This window comes from Pseudonaja textilis, chromosome 13 (genome assembly GCF_049901715.1).
Source record: "Pseudonaja textilis isolate UNSWEBS1 chromosome 13, rPseTex1.2, whole genome shotgun sequence".
In the NCBI taxonomy this organism is placed as follows: domain Eukaryota; kingdom Metazoa; phylum Chordata; class Lepidosauria; order Squamata; family Elapidae; genus Pseudonaja; species Pseudonaja textilis.
Window position 1 is genome coordinate 12,453,291 of NC_142002.1, and position 16,629 is coordinate 12,469,919.

General features: G+C 43.4%; 1 protein-coding gene across 3 annotated transcripts; it reads left to right on the forward strand.

Annotated features, from left to right (window-relative positions):
• The first annotated feature begins 121 nt into the window (after window positions 1-121).
• On the forward strand, window positions 122-8,569 carry C13H15orf40 (chromosome 13 C15orf40 homolog). 3 transcript variants are annotated; one of them, XM_087941391.1, is made up of 5 exons: window positions 122-265; window positions 1,424-1,550; window positions 1,951-2,078; window positions 2,178-2,307; window positions 8,401-8,569. In XM_087941391.1, the coding sequence occupies exons 1-4, from the start codon at window positions 176-178 to the stop codon at window positions 2,268-2,270; spliced, it is 438 nt and encodes a 145-aa protein (XP_087797517.1). In that variant the 5' UTR covers window positions 122-175; the 3' UTR covers window positions 2,271-2,307; window positions 8,401-8,569. The 3 variants fall into 3 exon arrangements, with proteins under 3 accessions (XP_087797517.1, XP_087797518.1, XP_026565575.1); XM_087941392.1 differs by lacking the exon at window positions 2,178-2,307; XM_026709790.2 differs by lacking the exon at window positions 8,401-8,569 and having other exon boundaries at window positions 2,178-3,541.
• The last annotated feature ends 8,060 nt before the right edge of the window (window positions 8,570-16,629 follow it).

A 16,629-nucleotide genomic window follows, 5' to 3' on the forward strand; every position in this document is an offset into this window, starting at 1 on the left:
CAAACTTGGATACCCATCCGAGCTTGGTGCTCTTAAAAACCGCTCGCTTCCTCCGCAGCTTTTGCTAAAAGCTATCCCGCAGCTGAAAGCATTCGGGAAGCGCCTCTACTTTTTTCTATCTCTCAAGAGCAGGGCCGATCGGAAAGAACAGGCGGAAGTGACGCAGACCCCCGCGATGCTGGGTTGGGCTTTTCCGGCTTTCTGTCGCCGTTCGGGGTCTCCGGTTTGGGCTGCCGCGGGACAGGGATATGCGATGCCCCGGAAGGTCAGGCCCGGAGTGGGGACGCCGCTGAAAAGGCTGCAGGCCTCGCACGGGCGCTTGAACTACAAGCCCCTTCGTCTCCTACCTTGCTTCCCCCTTGGAGGGATGATGGGAGTTGTAGTCTGGCAGTCCTGGAGACGCTGCTCTTCCGGGTTTGGAGTGACCCACAGCCAAGATGAGCGCAAAGGGGCGGAACCCGTCCCTTTGGGGAGGACGGGCCCTTGGGATAATTGAGGGGCCCAATGCAATGGGGGGGAGGCAGCCTTTGCTCCTGCTCAGGGTTGGGGGGTGTCTGCAGAGGCACCCCGTTTTCCATGGGAGCTGGAAAAAAGTGACTTCGCGTTTCTTTTGCGCAATAGCATTTAGACTTATATGCTGCTTTACAGCCCTCTCTAAGCGGTTACAGAGTCAGGATATTGACCCCCCCCCAACAATCTGGGCCCTCCTTTTACCTACCTGGGAAGGCTGAGTCAACCTTGAGCCATTTAGGATCGAACTCCTGACAGTGGACAGAGTTAGATTGCAATATGACACTAAGTACTGTGCCACCAGGAAGGAGAATGAGAAAGGGAATAAGAGAGTGAGCTAAAAAGGAAGGAAGGAAGGAAGGAAGGAATAGCAATAGCACTTACATACAGCTTCACAGTGCTTTTACAACAGTCTCTAAGCAGTTTACAGAGTTAACCTGTTATTCCCCCCAACAATCTGGGTCCTCATTTTACCCACCTCGAATGGATGGAACACTGAGTGCCCTCAAACAATGATTATTATATGTACAGTGACCATGCATCCTTTATTATAAAGGCCAGTCCTTTAGATTTATTTAATTTAATGACTTTCTGGGTTTTGCTCTTGAATTTTCTTTTGTAAAGCAAAGCAGGGTTTTTTTTTAAATCTTTGGGAACCTCTTTCAGATTTGCTTCTCTTTCAGGTTTGCCCAAATGCCCCTTTTCAAAACAATAAGGTCACCATAGTTATGTGCCATCACATCATTTTCAACTCCAAGCCACCCCATATGTTGACTTTCTCCATGATCAAACAGCCCTGGCAGCAAATAAATGAGAGGGAGGGAGGGATGTTGGGTGGGAAAGATGGTTGTTTATTAATTAAACTTATATGCCCATCTCACTGTCAAGGACTCATTTTGTGTTTTGATTTAAGGGGAAAGCACAGACCAAGGACTTTGTAAAGCCTTCTGTTCTCCCAGTTCCAGTGACAACGGATAAAAATGGTTCTGTTGTTATCTCTGTTCATGCCAAACCAGTATCTAAACAAAATGCTGTAACAGGTAAGTTAGAGCATAAGTACATAACGCAACATCAACAGGGTTTTGGGTAGAGGTCTTGCCCTGTGGCCCAGCAAGATTTCCTCAAAGAAATAATTTGAGAATGAGGGTTGTCTGAATGAATCCAAACAGTTTGCTTATTGCAATAAATAGCTACAGGAGAGGTTTTTTTTCACTCTACTTTAGATAATAGAAACACTTGAAATGGTGATGTTGGTCTTTATGTATGGGAGGCATTTAAGAGCGTGGGTTAAGAGAAGCTTCAGCTAAACTACTCCACAGCTATGTCTATAAATATCTATACTAATGTTGATGTTACATATAGGTGAGAGATTCCAAAGAGGCATTTTAGGGTAGCAGTTTAACAGAAGTGATGGCTTACCTCCTAAAATACTTGTTGCAGATCTGACCACTGATGCAGTTAGCGTGGCCATCGCAGCCCCTCCATCCGAAGGGGAAGCCAATGCAGAGCTCTGTCGCTACCTCTCTAAAGTCCTCGAAGTCAAGAAGAGTGATGTGGTGCTGGAGAAGGTACACTATTCAACTTGGGCTCTTGAACCTTCCTCTGCAAGTCAATGGGGAAAGAATCCATTTCAGAATCCCTAATCCCTGCTTGTGTTTTTGAAACAGGGGAGTAAATCTCGAGAAAAAGTTGTGAAAATTTTGGCCCCGCTGACTCCAGAGGATGTTTTAGACAAGCTGAGGAAAGAGAGTTCCAGCTGAAGCTATTTCTCCAGGCGCAAAGGATGACTTCATTTAGGTGCATGAGAGCTCACAAGTACAAGTGGTGGAGAACCCAACAAAAAATGTGTACACGGCTATAAGATGCAAAAAAGGGTTTGGTTATTTTAGCCTCATATTAACAAGGTGCAGAGTTATTTGAAAGAACCCCACTGGACCCTGAAGATAACCTTCCTCAGTCCATCTTGACATTCTTTTCAAGTAACTTAGTTTGTTTAACTGGTCAGGAAGGCAATAGTCATTTTCACTGCATCAAAGGTGATACAAGAAAGGCATCATGTAGCTGTGATAGATATCTCATCTATATGAAACTTTGGTAAACAGGCTTGGTGGGTTATTGCTCACCTCTATAACCAGAGATCATTATGAGTTAATTAAAAAATGCAGGGCACCATTTTTCATGTTCAGATACTTTTGTCAGTAAAGTGCTTAGACAATACGTGAAAAATCTGTTTTGACTTTGTTAGGTACAGTGTGTTTTTTTCCCTACAGTTGCTCCTGTAGCAAAATCTGAGCTTTGTATTGTTGGATGCAGAAAATGTGTCTTCAGTTTTATATTTGTATTTGTTAAACCATTGGTCCATTAATTTGTTTCCATCACAGGGAAGAAACAATAATGTGCCTCCCCCTTGAATTAGAGAAAGGTTTTTAAGGCAGTCTGAATTCTGGTTTTGCAACAGCCTGCCCCTGCATCTCCCCCTCGTTTCCCAGGAGGAATGTTGACTTAAACATTTAGAAATAAAAAAGTTCCTGCAGATTTCACTCTGCTAGTCCAGCATGATAATATATAGGAGGGAGGGAGGGAGAGAGAGAGATAACTGCAAGTTGGCAGTTCAAATCCCACCAGATTCAAGGTTGACATAGCCTTCCATCCTTCTGCTGTGGGTAAAATGGGGACCCAAATTGTTGGGGGCAATATGCTAACTCTGTAAACTGCTTAGAGGGCTGTAAATCAGTATAAAGTGGTATATAGGTCTAAATACTATTGCTATGACATCACAGAGCACTGTTATCTTCCCACTAAAGTGGTACTTCTTTATCTACTCGCATTTGCATGCTTTCGAACTGCTAGGTAGGTAGGAGTTGGGGCGAAGACGGGAGGTCATCTCGGAACATGGAGCTCAGGTCTTGAAAAGGAGACATTTGGGGTCCTTTAAATCTCTCCTTCTCACTGTGTTATTGTTGTTTTTTGTCCCTATGCTTGACAAAATGCCTCGCTCCTTTTAAAATAAACCTGGCTGATATTTTGTCCACTGGATTTTATGATTTTTATTTCAATTATTTTATTCCATTGATATCGCTGCCCGTCTGGCAAAGCGACTGTTGACCTGTGGTTGCAAGACTCCCGTTCATATCACTGGAAGCCCATTGGTTTCATTGCCAGTTGTGGTATTAGTGGCAGGGAGAGAAAACATTCTGTTATTAAACCCAGGGAATGTTCAATGTTGTTGTTTTGACTTAAACTCTGTTCGTTCCTCCTCATTGTGCTTCTTCTCTTCTTCCTGTGTAATTTATCTTAAGGCCCTAGATTTGCATTTCAGTCCTTGGCAAATTAAAAGAAATTGTTCATTTCCTCCCCGCACTCTTCCTCTCGGTCTTGCTTCTCCATTCTCAGGACGCACCCGTGAGCCCTCCGTGCTCATAAATTCAAATCATTCCAAGGGATAAAAGCCTTTTCAGGAATGCAGCCATAATTTCCCCAGGCGCCAGCAACAGCAGCAGCAGCAGCACAACAACAAAAAGCTTTGCCTTTGGTTCTTCCTTCCCCCTCATTAGTCTCACTTTGTGTCCATGAGCTCTGTCTTGTTCCGGTTTCTTGTTCTCATGGGTTCGTGTTTTTCCCCCCCTTTACATAAGATGATGCATTGCTCAATCATCAGGGCTGTTCTTCTAACCCAGGGGTGCCAAACTCAATTTCATTGAGGGCCGCATCAGGGTTGTGTTTGACCTTGGAGGGGCCAGGGGGCGTGGCCAGCTCGAAGTCACTCATGTTGGGGGTGCCTGTGGTGGCCCAAGTGCTCTGCCAGCGAAAACGGGTTCCCGAGCTCTGTTTTCAGGTGCGACGGCCTCCTGCAACCCCCTGCCAGCGAAAACGGAGCTTGGGAGGGCCTCCTGCTGGCCTCCCAAGCTCCATTTTCACTGGCAAGGACACTGCAGGCCGGTCCTTTGCTGTTCCCAGGGCAGCCCTGCAGGCCAGTGTAAGCACCTTGCAGGCTGGATCCGGGCCCCGGGCGTTGAGTTGGACATCCCTGATCTAGCGGTATACTCTTATTTAAGAGCAAGAGGGCTTCCAAATTAGGTTTGAAACCTAGGTAGGCTACAGTCTTGAAGGACATGATAGTGAAGGGGCCTCCTGGAGCCACCAGACTGGATCTAGCTAATTTCTGCTTAATCAGATTGCTCCATTTTAGCCCGTTTACCTTGCTTCAGAAATTAGGTTACAACTCCCGCAAAGCTATTTCCAGCCCAAGGGCATCTAAAAGTCTGACTCCACTTTCTAACGAAGACATTATCCGAGGTGGAAAGCAGCCAGATGGCCTGGAAACAGCATTCAGCTTTCTGAAGGAAATCTTATCCGACCTGCATCCAGATGTTAAGGAAAAGGAAAAATACATTTTTTCCAATCAAATATGGCTGTTGATGATGGTTCCATGCCTATTGCTCATCGTCACTCTTTGAGAAGACGACAGAGGCTGGGTTTACAAAATATGTTAACCCATCAATCCATCAGAATAGAGCTGGAAGGAACCTTGGAGGTCTTCTAGTCCAACCCTATACAATTTGAGACAAAGTGGCTGGCTGTCCAGTTTCTTCTTAAAACCCTCCAGTAATGGAGCACGCACAACTTTTGAAGGCAAGCCGTACTACTGTTCAATTGTTCTCACTGTTAGGAAATTTCTCCTTAATTCCAGTTTGGGGTATCAAATCAATCAGAATAGAGCTGGAAGGAACCTTGGAGGTCTTCTAGTCCAACCCCCTGCCCAAGAAGGAGATCCTATGTACCATTTCAGAGAGATGGCTGTCCAGTCTTTTCTTAAAAGCCTCCAGTGATGAAGCACCCACAACTTCTGAAGGCAAAGCCGTTCCACTGGGTAATTGTCTCCTTAATTCCAGGTTGCTTCTCTCCTTGATCAGTTTCCAACCATTGTTTCTTCTCTTGCTTTTTCTGGTGCTTTGGAACCAATCAATTTTCTAGAACCACTTTAGGGGGCAGTAAGAATACAGGTAACCCTCAACCTGTGGCCATAATTGAGCCCAAAAGCTTAACGTGTGTGGTCTTGATTCTTCACACCTGATACAGATTGAGCAAGGAATCTAGCAAGAGCTTACAGAGCTTATTCTACTGTATAGTGCAGTGTTGGTGCGGTGTCGGGGGTTTTCAGTGCAATGTGTGGAGTGTGAAGGATGTGTGTTTGTGTTTATTTTCATGGTCATGATGTGCCCTGAAGAGGGTGTTTGATTTCGTTGTACGAGGTGCAATGACAATAAAGTAAAGTAAACAGAGTACCCACTGATGGCATTATCTGGCAGGATTGACAGTTGGATCTCTTTCCCAGGCAAAGGATTCCTCCTATTTTCCTTTAAGAACCTATCCCACAGCCACCTGAAGATGTCAGGGCATGCTCGGAATGGGTGGCACAGCAAAGTCAGGATCACGGGGAACATTTCTCTTCCCCAGCCTGCTTGATCTTGCCTCCCGAATAACAACACCTTTCCGTGCTAATCTTTGCAGATCATCGGTCTCCTTAGAGGCCTCTTGTCAGGCAGGGAGGGTAGATGCTTGGGCATCCTCATGAATGAAGACGGGAGGAGATATCTGATTCAATAAAAGTTGCCCGTGAGTCTCTGTGGGTAGATGTAGCAATAAGTACTGAATTACTCTTTCAACATGAGCCAACAGGTTGAGGAGGGAAGTGGGCTGAGGCTGAGCAGTAACTCAGCTTTCCAGATACTTAACCCCGTATTAAAGCATTTGGCTTAACTTGGACCTTGGAAGGAGGGAAGGCTGAGTCAACTTATATATATATATATATATATATATATATATATATATATATATATATATATATATATATATATATATATATATATATTTTAAGAATACACACACACACACACACACACACATATACACATACATATATAAAATATATTATATTATTATATATGTTTTTGTAGATTTTCACGGGTACAAGTATGTAGGTCTAGGTATGTTCGGGTCTTTTCCCGTGTAAGATTAAGAGTATCTTGGCGACGTTTCGGCGAGGTCCCACTCACCATCCTCAGGCTGGTGCTTTTGGCTTCGTGCTTACACTGGTATGGTATGTATGGTATTTAGCTTTGTTCAGGTATTTTCCCACGTCATTATAGTTGTGCTTTTAAAGTTATCGTGACATTTTGACAGAATCTCATCTGCCATCATTGGGCTTGTGTATTGTGTTCGTCTGTGAGTCAGTCTTTCACAGCCGTTTCTGTTTTAAATTTGGTGCTAGCCTACTGCTGTGCCAGAATGGTTTTTCCTTCATCCTAATTGGTTGGGAGTCTTGGTCTGTGTTTATTGGTCTTGGAGTTTGCTGTGTTCTGCTGTGTTCTTCCTACAGGGCAGTGCCAGTATGTCACCTCTAATGAATCCTTTGAAGGTTTTTGAAGTTTGGCTCGGGAATCATGATTTAATTAGAGCGAATATTTTTAGGAAATAATCAAAGTGTTTACAACAATATTCACTACATTGGTTTTATAGCAACAACAATAATAGTAATACTAATAATACTAATAGTAATAATAATAGTATAATAGTAGTAGTAGTAGTAATAGGAATAATACTACCGTGTTTCTCATATAATAAGGCCGGGTCTTATTTTTTATTTTTTGAGCCCCGAAAAATGGCTAGGCTGTCTTTTCGGGGGTGACTTAATTCCCCCCTCCCCTTGCATCTTCGGGCAGGCAGGTAACAATGGCTTGGATGTTGACCTCGGCGTTGGTGGGGCACTTCATATTGGGGTCAACGCAGGCAGCACCATATCCGGGTGTGCAACAAAAGTACTTCCTAACAGCAAGCCCCTCCACCATTCCCCCCAATTTCGCATGTTTTAATATAGGCCTTAATTTGGGGGGAGGGGCTTAATTTCATTTCATGCCTATAAAACATGCTGGGACTTCCTATTGGGGGAGGCCGTATTGTTGGAGAAACAGGGTAATAGTAGTAATACTAATACTAATAATAATACTACTAATAATAGTAGTAGTAGTAGTAGTAGTAATAATAATAATAATAATAATAATAACTATCACAATTGTGGAGAGGAAAAAAGTGTGGATCATCAGCATTGCCATACCTGGTGACAGCAGAATCGATGAAAAACAACTTGAAAAAATCACCAGATATCAAGACTTGAGAATCAAACTGCAGAGACTCTGGCATAAACCAGTGCAGGTGGTTCCAGTGGTACTTGGCACACTGGGTGCTGTGCCTAAGACCTAGGCAAGCACTTAAAAACAATTGGTGCTGACAAGATCACTATTGGTCAGCTGCAGAAGGCCACCTTACTGGGATCTGCTCGCATAATCCACCAATACATCATGAAGTCCTAAATGCTTGGGAAGTGTTCGACTAGTGATTTGTGATACAAAACCCAGCATAGTTATCTCATTTGCTGTGTATGCTGTCATAATAATAATAATTGTTATCCATTTTAACAAACTCCCTTATATCATTAGTCCTTTTTTTCATCTACATATTTCTAACTTCTGTTTTTATTAGCTAGTCATTGATAAAATAAGTGCCATGTTAAAAAGTATACAGTTTCTTCCTTTTCCTTAATTGTAAGTGTTAGTGTGATTAAAAGAATATTAGAATGTGCAGACATGGATAGACTAACACTTACAATTAAGGCTGAGTCAACCTTGAGCTGGTCAGAATCGAACTGCTGGCAGTTGGCAGAATTAGCCTGCAATGCCGCATTCTAACCACTGCACCACCGCGGCTCCCTTAAGTGTGGAAAACGTTCGTAAGTCCCCTTTTTCAGTGCCATTTTAAACGAATGATTGTTAAGTCAAGGACTACTTGCATCACCCAAGTTTTTAAAAGATGATGTAACGTATGTCTTTCCAGGATAAAAAGTTCTTAAGCTCAATGAGAGACTGTGAAGTTGATGTCACTGCTTTGGCTTCCCTGCCGTGAGAGAGAGATCTGGAACAGCAAATAAGTAGATTTATCTACACCCTGAGAAGCAAAGAGATAAAAACCCTGCTGTGCTTAAATTAAACTGTACAAAACCTTCTATAGCTCTCAGTTCATTGAGCCCTTTTGCAATTACGGTTAGCACTTTTGAGAGAAATTTCACAGACTTTATGGCATCTCACTCTGTCTAGTTCACAACCCCTGGTCCATGGACAGGCAGCAAAACATTTTCCATGGCTTCCCTACTTTATAATACCACTTTATAATGCCTTGGAAAGGCCACTCTTGGAATACTACATCCAGTTTTGGTCATCACGATGTAAAAAAGATGTTGACATTCTAGAAAGAGTGCAAATAAGAGCAACAAAGATGATGAGGAGACTGGAGGCTAAAACATGAAGAATGGTTGCAGGAACTGGATAGATCTAGTTTGATGAAAAGAAGGACTAAGGGTGACATGATGGCAGTGTTCCAATATTTGAGAGGCTGCCCCAAAGAAGAGGGGGTCAAGCTATTCTCCAAAGCACCTGAGGGCAGGACAAGAAGCAATGGATGGAAACTAATGAAGGAGAGAACCAACGTAGAACGAAGGAGAAATTTCCTGACAGTCAGAACAATTAACCAGTGGAACAATTTGCCTCCAGAAGTTGCAAATGCTCCAACACTGGAAGTTTTTAAGAAGAGATTGGACAACCATTTGTCTGAAGTGCTGTAGGGTTCCTGCCTGAGCAGAGTGGGTTGGACTAGAAGATCTCCAAGGTCCCTTCCAACTCTTCTCTTCTCTTCTCTTTTATTCTATCCAAATGATATTAAATACTTGTGTAAAGTAAATTATAATCTACTCTAGATTATAGAATCTAGGGCAGAAGAAGAGGGCATAGGTTACTCCGTTAAAGGAGGCCCTTTCTCCAGAATTCCACCCTTCTTCTGTCATTCCCACACACACACCCCCGCCCCTACATCCAGCACTATCTTACTTGATTCATCCAATGCTCTTGGTGTTTGCAAGCCCTAATCATGTTCCCCGATGTGTGGGGGAATTGTTATCTTCTGCAGCGAGGCAAAACTAACACCCTGTAATTACTGTGAGAAGCTGGCAGAGTCCCTGTGCTCTTCCAGCCAAGCAAGCCGCGGAGAGCGCGAAGGGGGAGGGAGAAGACAGGCTCTTGGCAAAGGCGGATGCCAAGGGTTGGGAAACTTCCTGCGATTCCCATGGTGCTAAATTGCTAACTCCAGTTCGGAGAGAGCATGAAGCCTTTCGCTCTGGGAACACAATTCAGCCAGGGATACCTGAACCGCATCCGGGGTTGGTTTCTAGGCAGTGCCATGAAGTGGAATCACTCCGAATTACTGGAGCTTGTAATGGACGTGGTCGCATCTGTCGGGCCTTTCTCAAGGAGAGTTTTGGAGCAGTGGTGGAATTCAAATTTTTTTTTTACTAGCGGTTCTGTGGGCATGGCTTGGTGGGCGTGGCAGGGGAAGGATGCTGCAAAATCCCCATTCCCTCCCCACCCCACTAACCTGCTTTCCAGCTCCCTTCTCCTGAGCAGGGCAACCAAAGTATTTCATGGGAAGAGTACTACACTGCTCTGCTTGCATCAAAATACCCTACATCACCAGGCTTGAGGTTTTGGGTTTGGACAACCTTGAACTACGCCACCTACGGTTGGACTTAAGCGTAGCACACAAAATTACCTGCTACAATGTCCTACCGGTCAATGACTACTCCAGCTTCAACTGCAACAACACAAGAGCACCCAATAGATACAAACTCAATGTAAACTGCTCCAAACTTGATTGCAGAAAGTAGGACTTCAGCAACAGAGTGGTCAATGCCTGGAATGCACTACCTGACTCTGTTGTTACACTCTCTAACCCCCACTCCTTTAACCTCAAACTATCCACTGTTAACCTCACCCCATTCCTAAGAGGTCTGCAAGGGGCGTGCATAAGTGCACAATCGTGCTTACTGTCCCTGTCCTATTGTCCCCATTTATTTGTACCTATTTCGCGTATTCTTACTCATGTTTATACTTATACCTATTATCTTGCAAGCAATTGACAAATCAAATCAATAAATAATAAAAGAAGACCCAGCCGATCAACTGGGACTCAATGGGAGGCAGAGAATAGATGGGGGCGGAATCAGTCGGAGGCGGTATTTGCCGGTTCTCCAAACTACTCAAAATTTCTGCTACCGGTTCTCCAGAACTGGTCAGAACCTGCTGAATTCACCACCTCTGATCCCTGGAGTCACATGGTCCCCTTTTGTGACCATCTGACAAGCAAAGTCAGTGGGGGAACCCAGATTCACTTAACTGTGTTACTAACTTAGCAACTGGCTGCGATTCAACTTAGTTGAATCAAAACAAGAAAGGTCATGAAATGGGTCAAACCTCACTGAACAACTGTCACGCTGAAGCAATGGAAATTGTGGACCCAATTGTGATCGCAAATCAATCAGTGTTCCCCGATGAGAGCTTAAGGAGTGAGGAAGCAATTTGGGAACCTATATAACAGATTGGCTATCCTGAGGTATGATTATTTAAATAGGGAACTTCATAGGAGGGATGCGGTGGCTCAGTGGCTAAGACTGAGCTTGTTGATCAGAAAGTTTGGCAGTTCGGCGGTTCAAATCCCTAATGCCACATAACGGAGTGAGCTCCCGTTCCTTGTCCCAGCTTCTGCCAACCTAGCAGTTCGAAAGCATGTAAAAAATGAAAGTAAAAAAATAGGGACCACCTCAGTGGGAAGGTAACAGCCAGTGGTCGGATTCAAAAAATTTTTTACAACTGGTTCTGTGGGCGTGGCTTGGTGGGCGTGGCAAGGGAATTCCCATTCCCTTCCCACTCCTGGGGGAAAGTCCCACTAACCTGCTTTCCAGCTCCGTTCTCCTGTGTAGGGCAACCAAAGAAGACCCAGCCAATCAGCTGGGATTCAGGAGGCAGAGAATAGATGGGGGCAGGGCCAGTCAGAGGGGGTATTTGCCAGTTCTCCAAACTACTCAAAATTTCCGCTACCGGTTCTCCAGAACTGGTCAGAACCTGCTGCATACCAACTCTAGTAACAGCGTTCCATGCGCCTTCAGCATTTAGTCATGCCGGCCACATGACCACGGAGACATCTTTGGACAGTGCTAGCTCTTGGCTTTGTAACAGAGATGAGCACCACCCCCTGAAGCCAGAAATGACTAGCATGTAGGTGAGAAGGGAAACTTTACTTTTAGGAACTTCATAATGCAAGAAGAATAGTTGAAGGACAGTTTTGTGCCCGGTAATTTTGCTTTAGCAAGAGTTAAGTTCCACATTGGGGACTTGTGAGCAGAAAGTGGCTGAGATTTTCTCCATTTGGTCTGGAAAAAGCACCAGGGATTTCTCTGGAGAAGCGTGTTACATCAGATTGTTTACTAGAGATTTTTCTTTGGGAAAGGAGAGTTTATTTTAAGCATTTCTTCCCTTCCCCCTTCAAGAGTCGTCTTGTTAGCAACAAAAGAGCCACATTTGCATCATCGGAGCAAATCCCATGGATGAAGTAATGGAAAGGCAGACGGAAGGTGTAGAGTGGAGAGAAGGGTTTGGTGGCAGGGAACCAACAGAAGCCAAAGGGGTTCTTGGTTCAAACTTCAATGTGGCCAAAAACCTAACCAGGAAATTAGAGAACCTGAAAATGTTCCATCAGCCTTAGACTGTGCAAAGCTCTTGAAAGAAGAATTCACAAGGATGCACATAAAGGCCTCTTTCTGAATCATGAAAGCAACCACATTTTGGAAACATCTTGGGTGGAAACTCAAGAAATCAAGTAATCAAAAAGGGAACCAACTAGAACTAAGGAGAAATTTCCTGACAGAACAATTAATCAATGGAATGACTTGCCTCCAAAAATCGTGGGTGCTCTAATATTGTAGGTTTTTAAGAAGAAATTGGACAATCACATGTCTGGAATGATATAGGGTTTCCTGCCTGAGCAGGGTGGTGGTGGTGTTGAACTAGATGATCTCCAAGATCCCTTGCAGCGCTATTATCCTATCACTATTGTTGTATGTACCCTGAGAGCTTATGTATCGGAGACAAATTTCTTGGGCGTCTAATCACACTTGGCCAATAAAGACTTCTAATATTAATTAATCAGTGGAATGACTTGCCTCCAGAAACTCTGGATGCTCCAACACTGGAAGTTTTTAAGAAGAGATTGGACAACAATTGTCTGAAATGGTGTAGGGTTTCCTGGCTGAGCAGGGGGTTGGACTAGAAGACCTCCAAGGTCCCTTCCAACTCTGTTATTCTGTTAATTATGTTATTCTTCTTCCAAGCATCTGTAGTTGCTTCAGAAGATGCTCCTGGATGTCTCCATTTCCAGGAGAAATTCCAACAGATTTTCCCCCCCTAGTAGATTTACACAGCCACGATCCAGATCTGTTTTAACATTTGTAATTGTCTTGGCTTCTGAGACTAAGAGCCTGGGGTTATGTACAGATGTACTGGCTGAGATGTTTTGGAGAATAAGGGGCTCTGCAGGTAAAAAGAAAAGGCTGTCCAATGGGAAAAAAACCCACAATATAATGATGATGACGATGATTATCCCTGATACTGGAAATGTATACTAAGAAGAGTGACGCTGCGAAGCAGCTTCTTGTGACAAACGCAGGCAATCTGTGTTGTGTTTTTTTGCCAAGGGAAAATTGACTCCCGCCTTTTTATTTTAAGCTCTCATCCACTGTTTTGGCTTTGAAATAGGATTTCATTCTCTTCCCACCCTCCTTTTTATTTCCCTTATTGTTCGTGCTACTTCCTTGGTGTAAAGGAGAGACTCATTAAAAAAACCCTGCTGGTTGTTCTGAGCAAAAGATTTTCATTTTTAAAAAAAGCCCTCTCCAAAATCCCTTTTTTATATAAAATGATAAAATGTAGTTTTTTTCATTAGGAATGTTGATTACATCAACAAAAACCAATGCAATCTGAGCTTAGAGAAGAGGCTAGGAAAAAAGAAAAGATATAATAAAGAAAAAGAAAACAAATATTTGAAGAAGTGACTTCCCACCTTCTATATCACAAGTAGAGGCAGTCCTCGACTTATGACCACAATTGAGCCCAAGATTTATGTTGTTAAGTGAGAATTTGTTAAAGTGAGATTTACGACCTTTCTTGCCACCATTGTTAAGTGAATCCATGCAGCTGATAAGTTAGTAACCCGGTTGTTAAATGAATCTGGCTTGTCCATGGACTTTGCTCGTCAGAACGCTCACTAAATGAACTTTTCACGTGACCCCATCATAAGTATGAGTCAACTGCCAAGCATCTGAATTCTGATCCCATGATCACGGGGATGCTGCAAAAGGTCGTAACCATGAAAAACGTCCACAAGTCACTTTTTTCAGTGCCATTGTAACTTTGAATGGTCACTGAAGTGTTGTAAGTCGAGGACTATCTGTATAAAGAAATTTAGTAGCTCTGTACCCATTGTCAGGTTACAGACAGATATCTCTTGATCCTGTGTCTCATCCTTTGTCTCTACGCAAATGCATAAAACATCCATTTTTCAACCCAGGTGTCAGCAAAAAAAAGTCCATAAAGCCGTGATGGCGAACCTATGGCAGGCATGCCACAGGTGGCACGCAGAGGCATTTGTGCGGGCAGGTGAGCCCCAGGCAAACGTACCTCACTGCGCATGTGTGCGCCTCCCAGCTGATTTTCAGGCCTTTTTCAGCCTGCCAGAGTCTTGAGGGAAGCCTCTGCAGGCTTTGCAGGATGAAAAATAGGCCCGTTTCATCTACTTCCTGTATTTCGGGAAATACTGGAAGTGACGAAATGGGCCCATTTTTCAGCCTGCAAAGAGGCTTTCCTCAAGACTCTGGCAGGCTGTAATAGGCCTCAAATAGCCCTAAAAATCAGCTGGGAGGTGCAGTGCAGGTAAGGGGGTGGCGTGGAGGGGGGGAATTGTGCGTGCACAAGGAGTATGGGGTGGCTGCGCGCATTGCCTTTTGAGTACTGGCATGCGAGCACTCATGCACAATTTTTGGCCCAGGAGCCCAAAAAGGTTAGCCACCACTGCCATAAAGGATTGGCAGAACTTTGCAAAAAAATTTCTTTTAATCTTGATCAAATAAACCAACTTTATATTTGTTCCTTTTCCTTCTAAAAGTCTTAATCTTTAACTCAATCAAATATTGTCACAGGGTTGAATTTCCCTTCGGTTCTTCTTTGTCTCCAAACATTTAACAAGCCTCTTGTAGTTTCAATAAGGAAACATTTTCCAGTTCCATTCTCCTGGTTTGTCATTTGTATTTCTCTTTTGATTTTTAAAGTTTCAGTTAGTTTCTTTTATACGTCCAATCGAGTATCTTTTTCCAAATCATTCTCTTGGCCTGTCATTTGTGCTATCTCTGATATTCTTGATGTTATCCCCCCAGGCTGATTTCTTCTTGTTTGCTCCTAATTTAAGAATCGCTTCCCTGCTACAAATGGCAGCAACTACACGTAGATGACCCCTTTATATTGCTATGCCCCAAAGGCGGATTGTGCTTTTATTACATAGCGCACCATTTTTCTCACTAGCTGCTCTTTCTGGAGGTTTTTATTAGGAAAAAAAATCAACTTAACGTTGGCAGGTGATTGCATCAGCAGATTTGGAGTTTTCCACCTGCATCTTCCTAACTTCTTCTTTTCTCAGATCTTTATAAATAGGAAGTCTGCTTCTTTGAAATTTTAAATCTCTTGCTGCAAAGCCTTTTTGGGGCGGGGGCACTTTTGGGAAATACAGGTAGCCCTCGGTTTATAAGAGTTCATTTAGTGAGCGTTCAAAGTTACAACGGTACTGAAAAATGTGACTTATGACTGTTTTTCACAGTTATGATCTTTGCAATATCCCCATGGTCACGTGATCAAAATTCAGAGACTGGATTCTATTTATAATGGTTGCTATGTCCCAAGGTCACGTGATAGCCTTTTGCGACCTTCTGACAAGCAAAATCCATGGGGAAGCCAGATTCATTGAACAACCATGTTATTCACTTATCCACTGTGTCAAAAAAATGCTGTAAAATGGGGCAAAACTCACTTGTCTCACTTAACAGGAGAAATTTGGGGCTCAATTGTGATTGTAAGTCGAGGACTACCTGTAAAAAGAAAATAAGTTATTTAAAGACTGAATCGGGATACAGTGGGTGAGACTCGGGGGTGGGATTCAACCGATGTAATAACTGGTTCGGTGAGCATACGCTTTGCACAGCATGCGCAATGTTTGAAAATCATCTCCTGCAATGAGCTGTGCCGCACAAAGCAGCTGAGGTTGAAAAAGCAGGAAATAAAGGACAGCCTAGAGCCCGGGCGGCTGGGCAGGTGGTCCAAACAAAAGAACAGAAGATCGTTGGAACAAACCGGTTCCCTCTCAGCTGATCTTTGAAGCTACCGGTTCGGCTAAACCGGGCTGAACCAGTAGAATCCCACCTCTGGTGAGAGTAGAAGAGCAAACAATGGACAACCGACACACAACTTGCCAGCCTGACAATTTCAGGCTTTTCTTTCTTTGTTACAAATGTCTAATCTTCATTTACTTTATTCTCTGCACTTACATGCTGACGGTGGTTGTTTTTTTTTAAACAGTTATTTAAAAGCCGCAGTTGTTTTACAACTCCCCCTACATGTTGTTCTGTAATTTTTCTTGTCTCGTGGCCTGTGCCTTTGAAGGTGACCTTCTCTTGCTCACTTATTCAGAAGGTAGAAGAGGTTTAACAACACTGTGTACATTGTGCTAATGAAATATTTATAAGCCGCCTTTCAGCAGCAAATCTATCCAAGGAGCGAAGCAAACAATGGATACGGATAAAAATAAAACAGTGCATTAATTATTTATTCTAGTACCCATTTAAAATGCCTAAATGTGCTAGGCCTCCTGTCCTTGTCCTTCCCTGGGGTCCCTCTCTGCTGGTTCCACGTCAGCTCAGCTGACAGAAGTAAATCATCCCGAATTTTCCTTCTTTTGATGGCTAAAATCTCAGAAGTCAGAGGAAAAACCAGCAATTCAGGATCCAAACTGGGAGGAATGTTGCAAAAACCTTTGATTGTCTCTTTTTAGCTTTTGAGTGATGTCTGATAGCTTGTTGTTTTGTGTAATAGTTGATGGTGCAGGATACACAGCCATGGCAAGGGGATTACATATGATTTG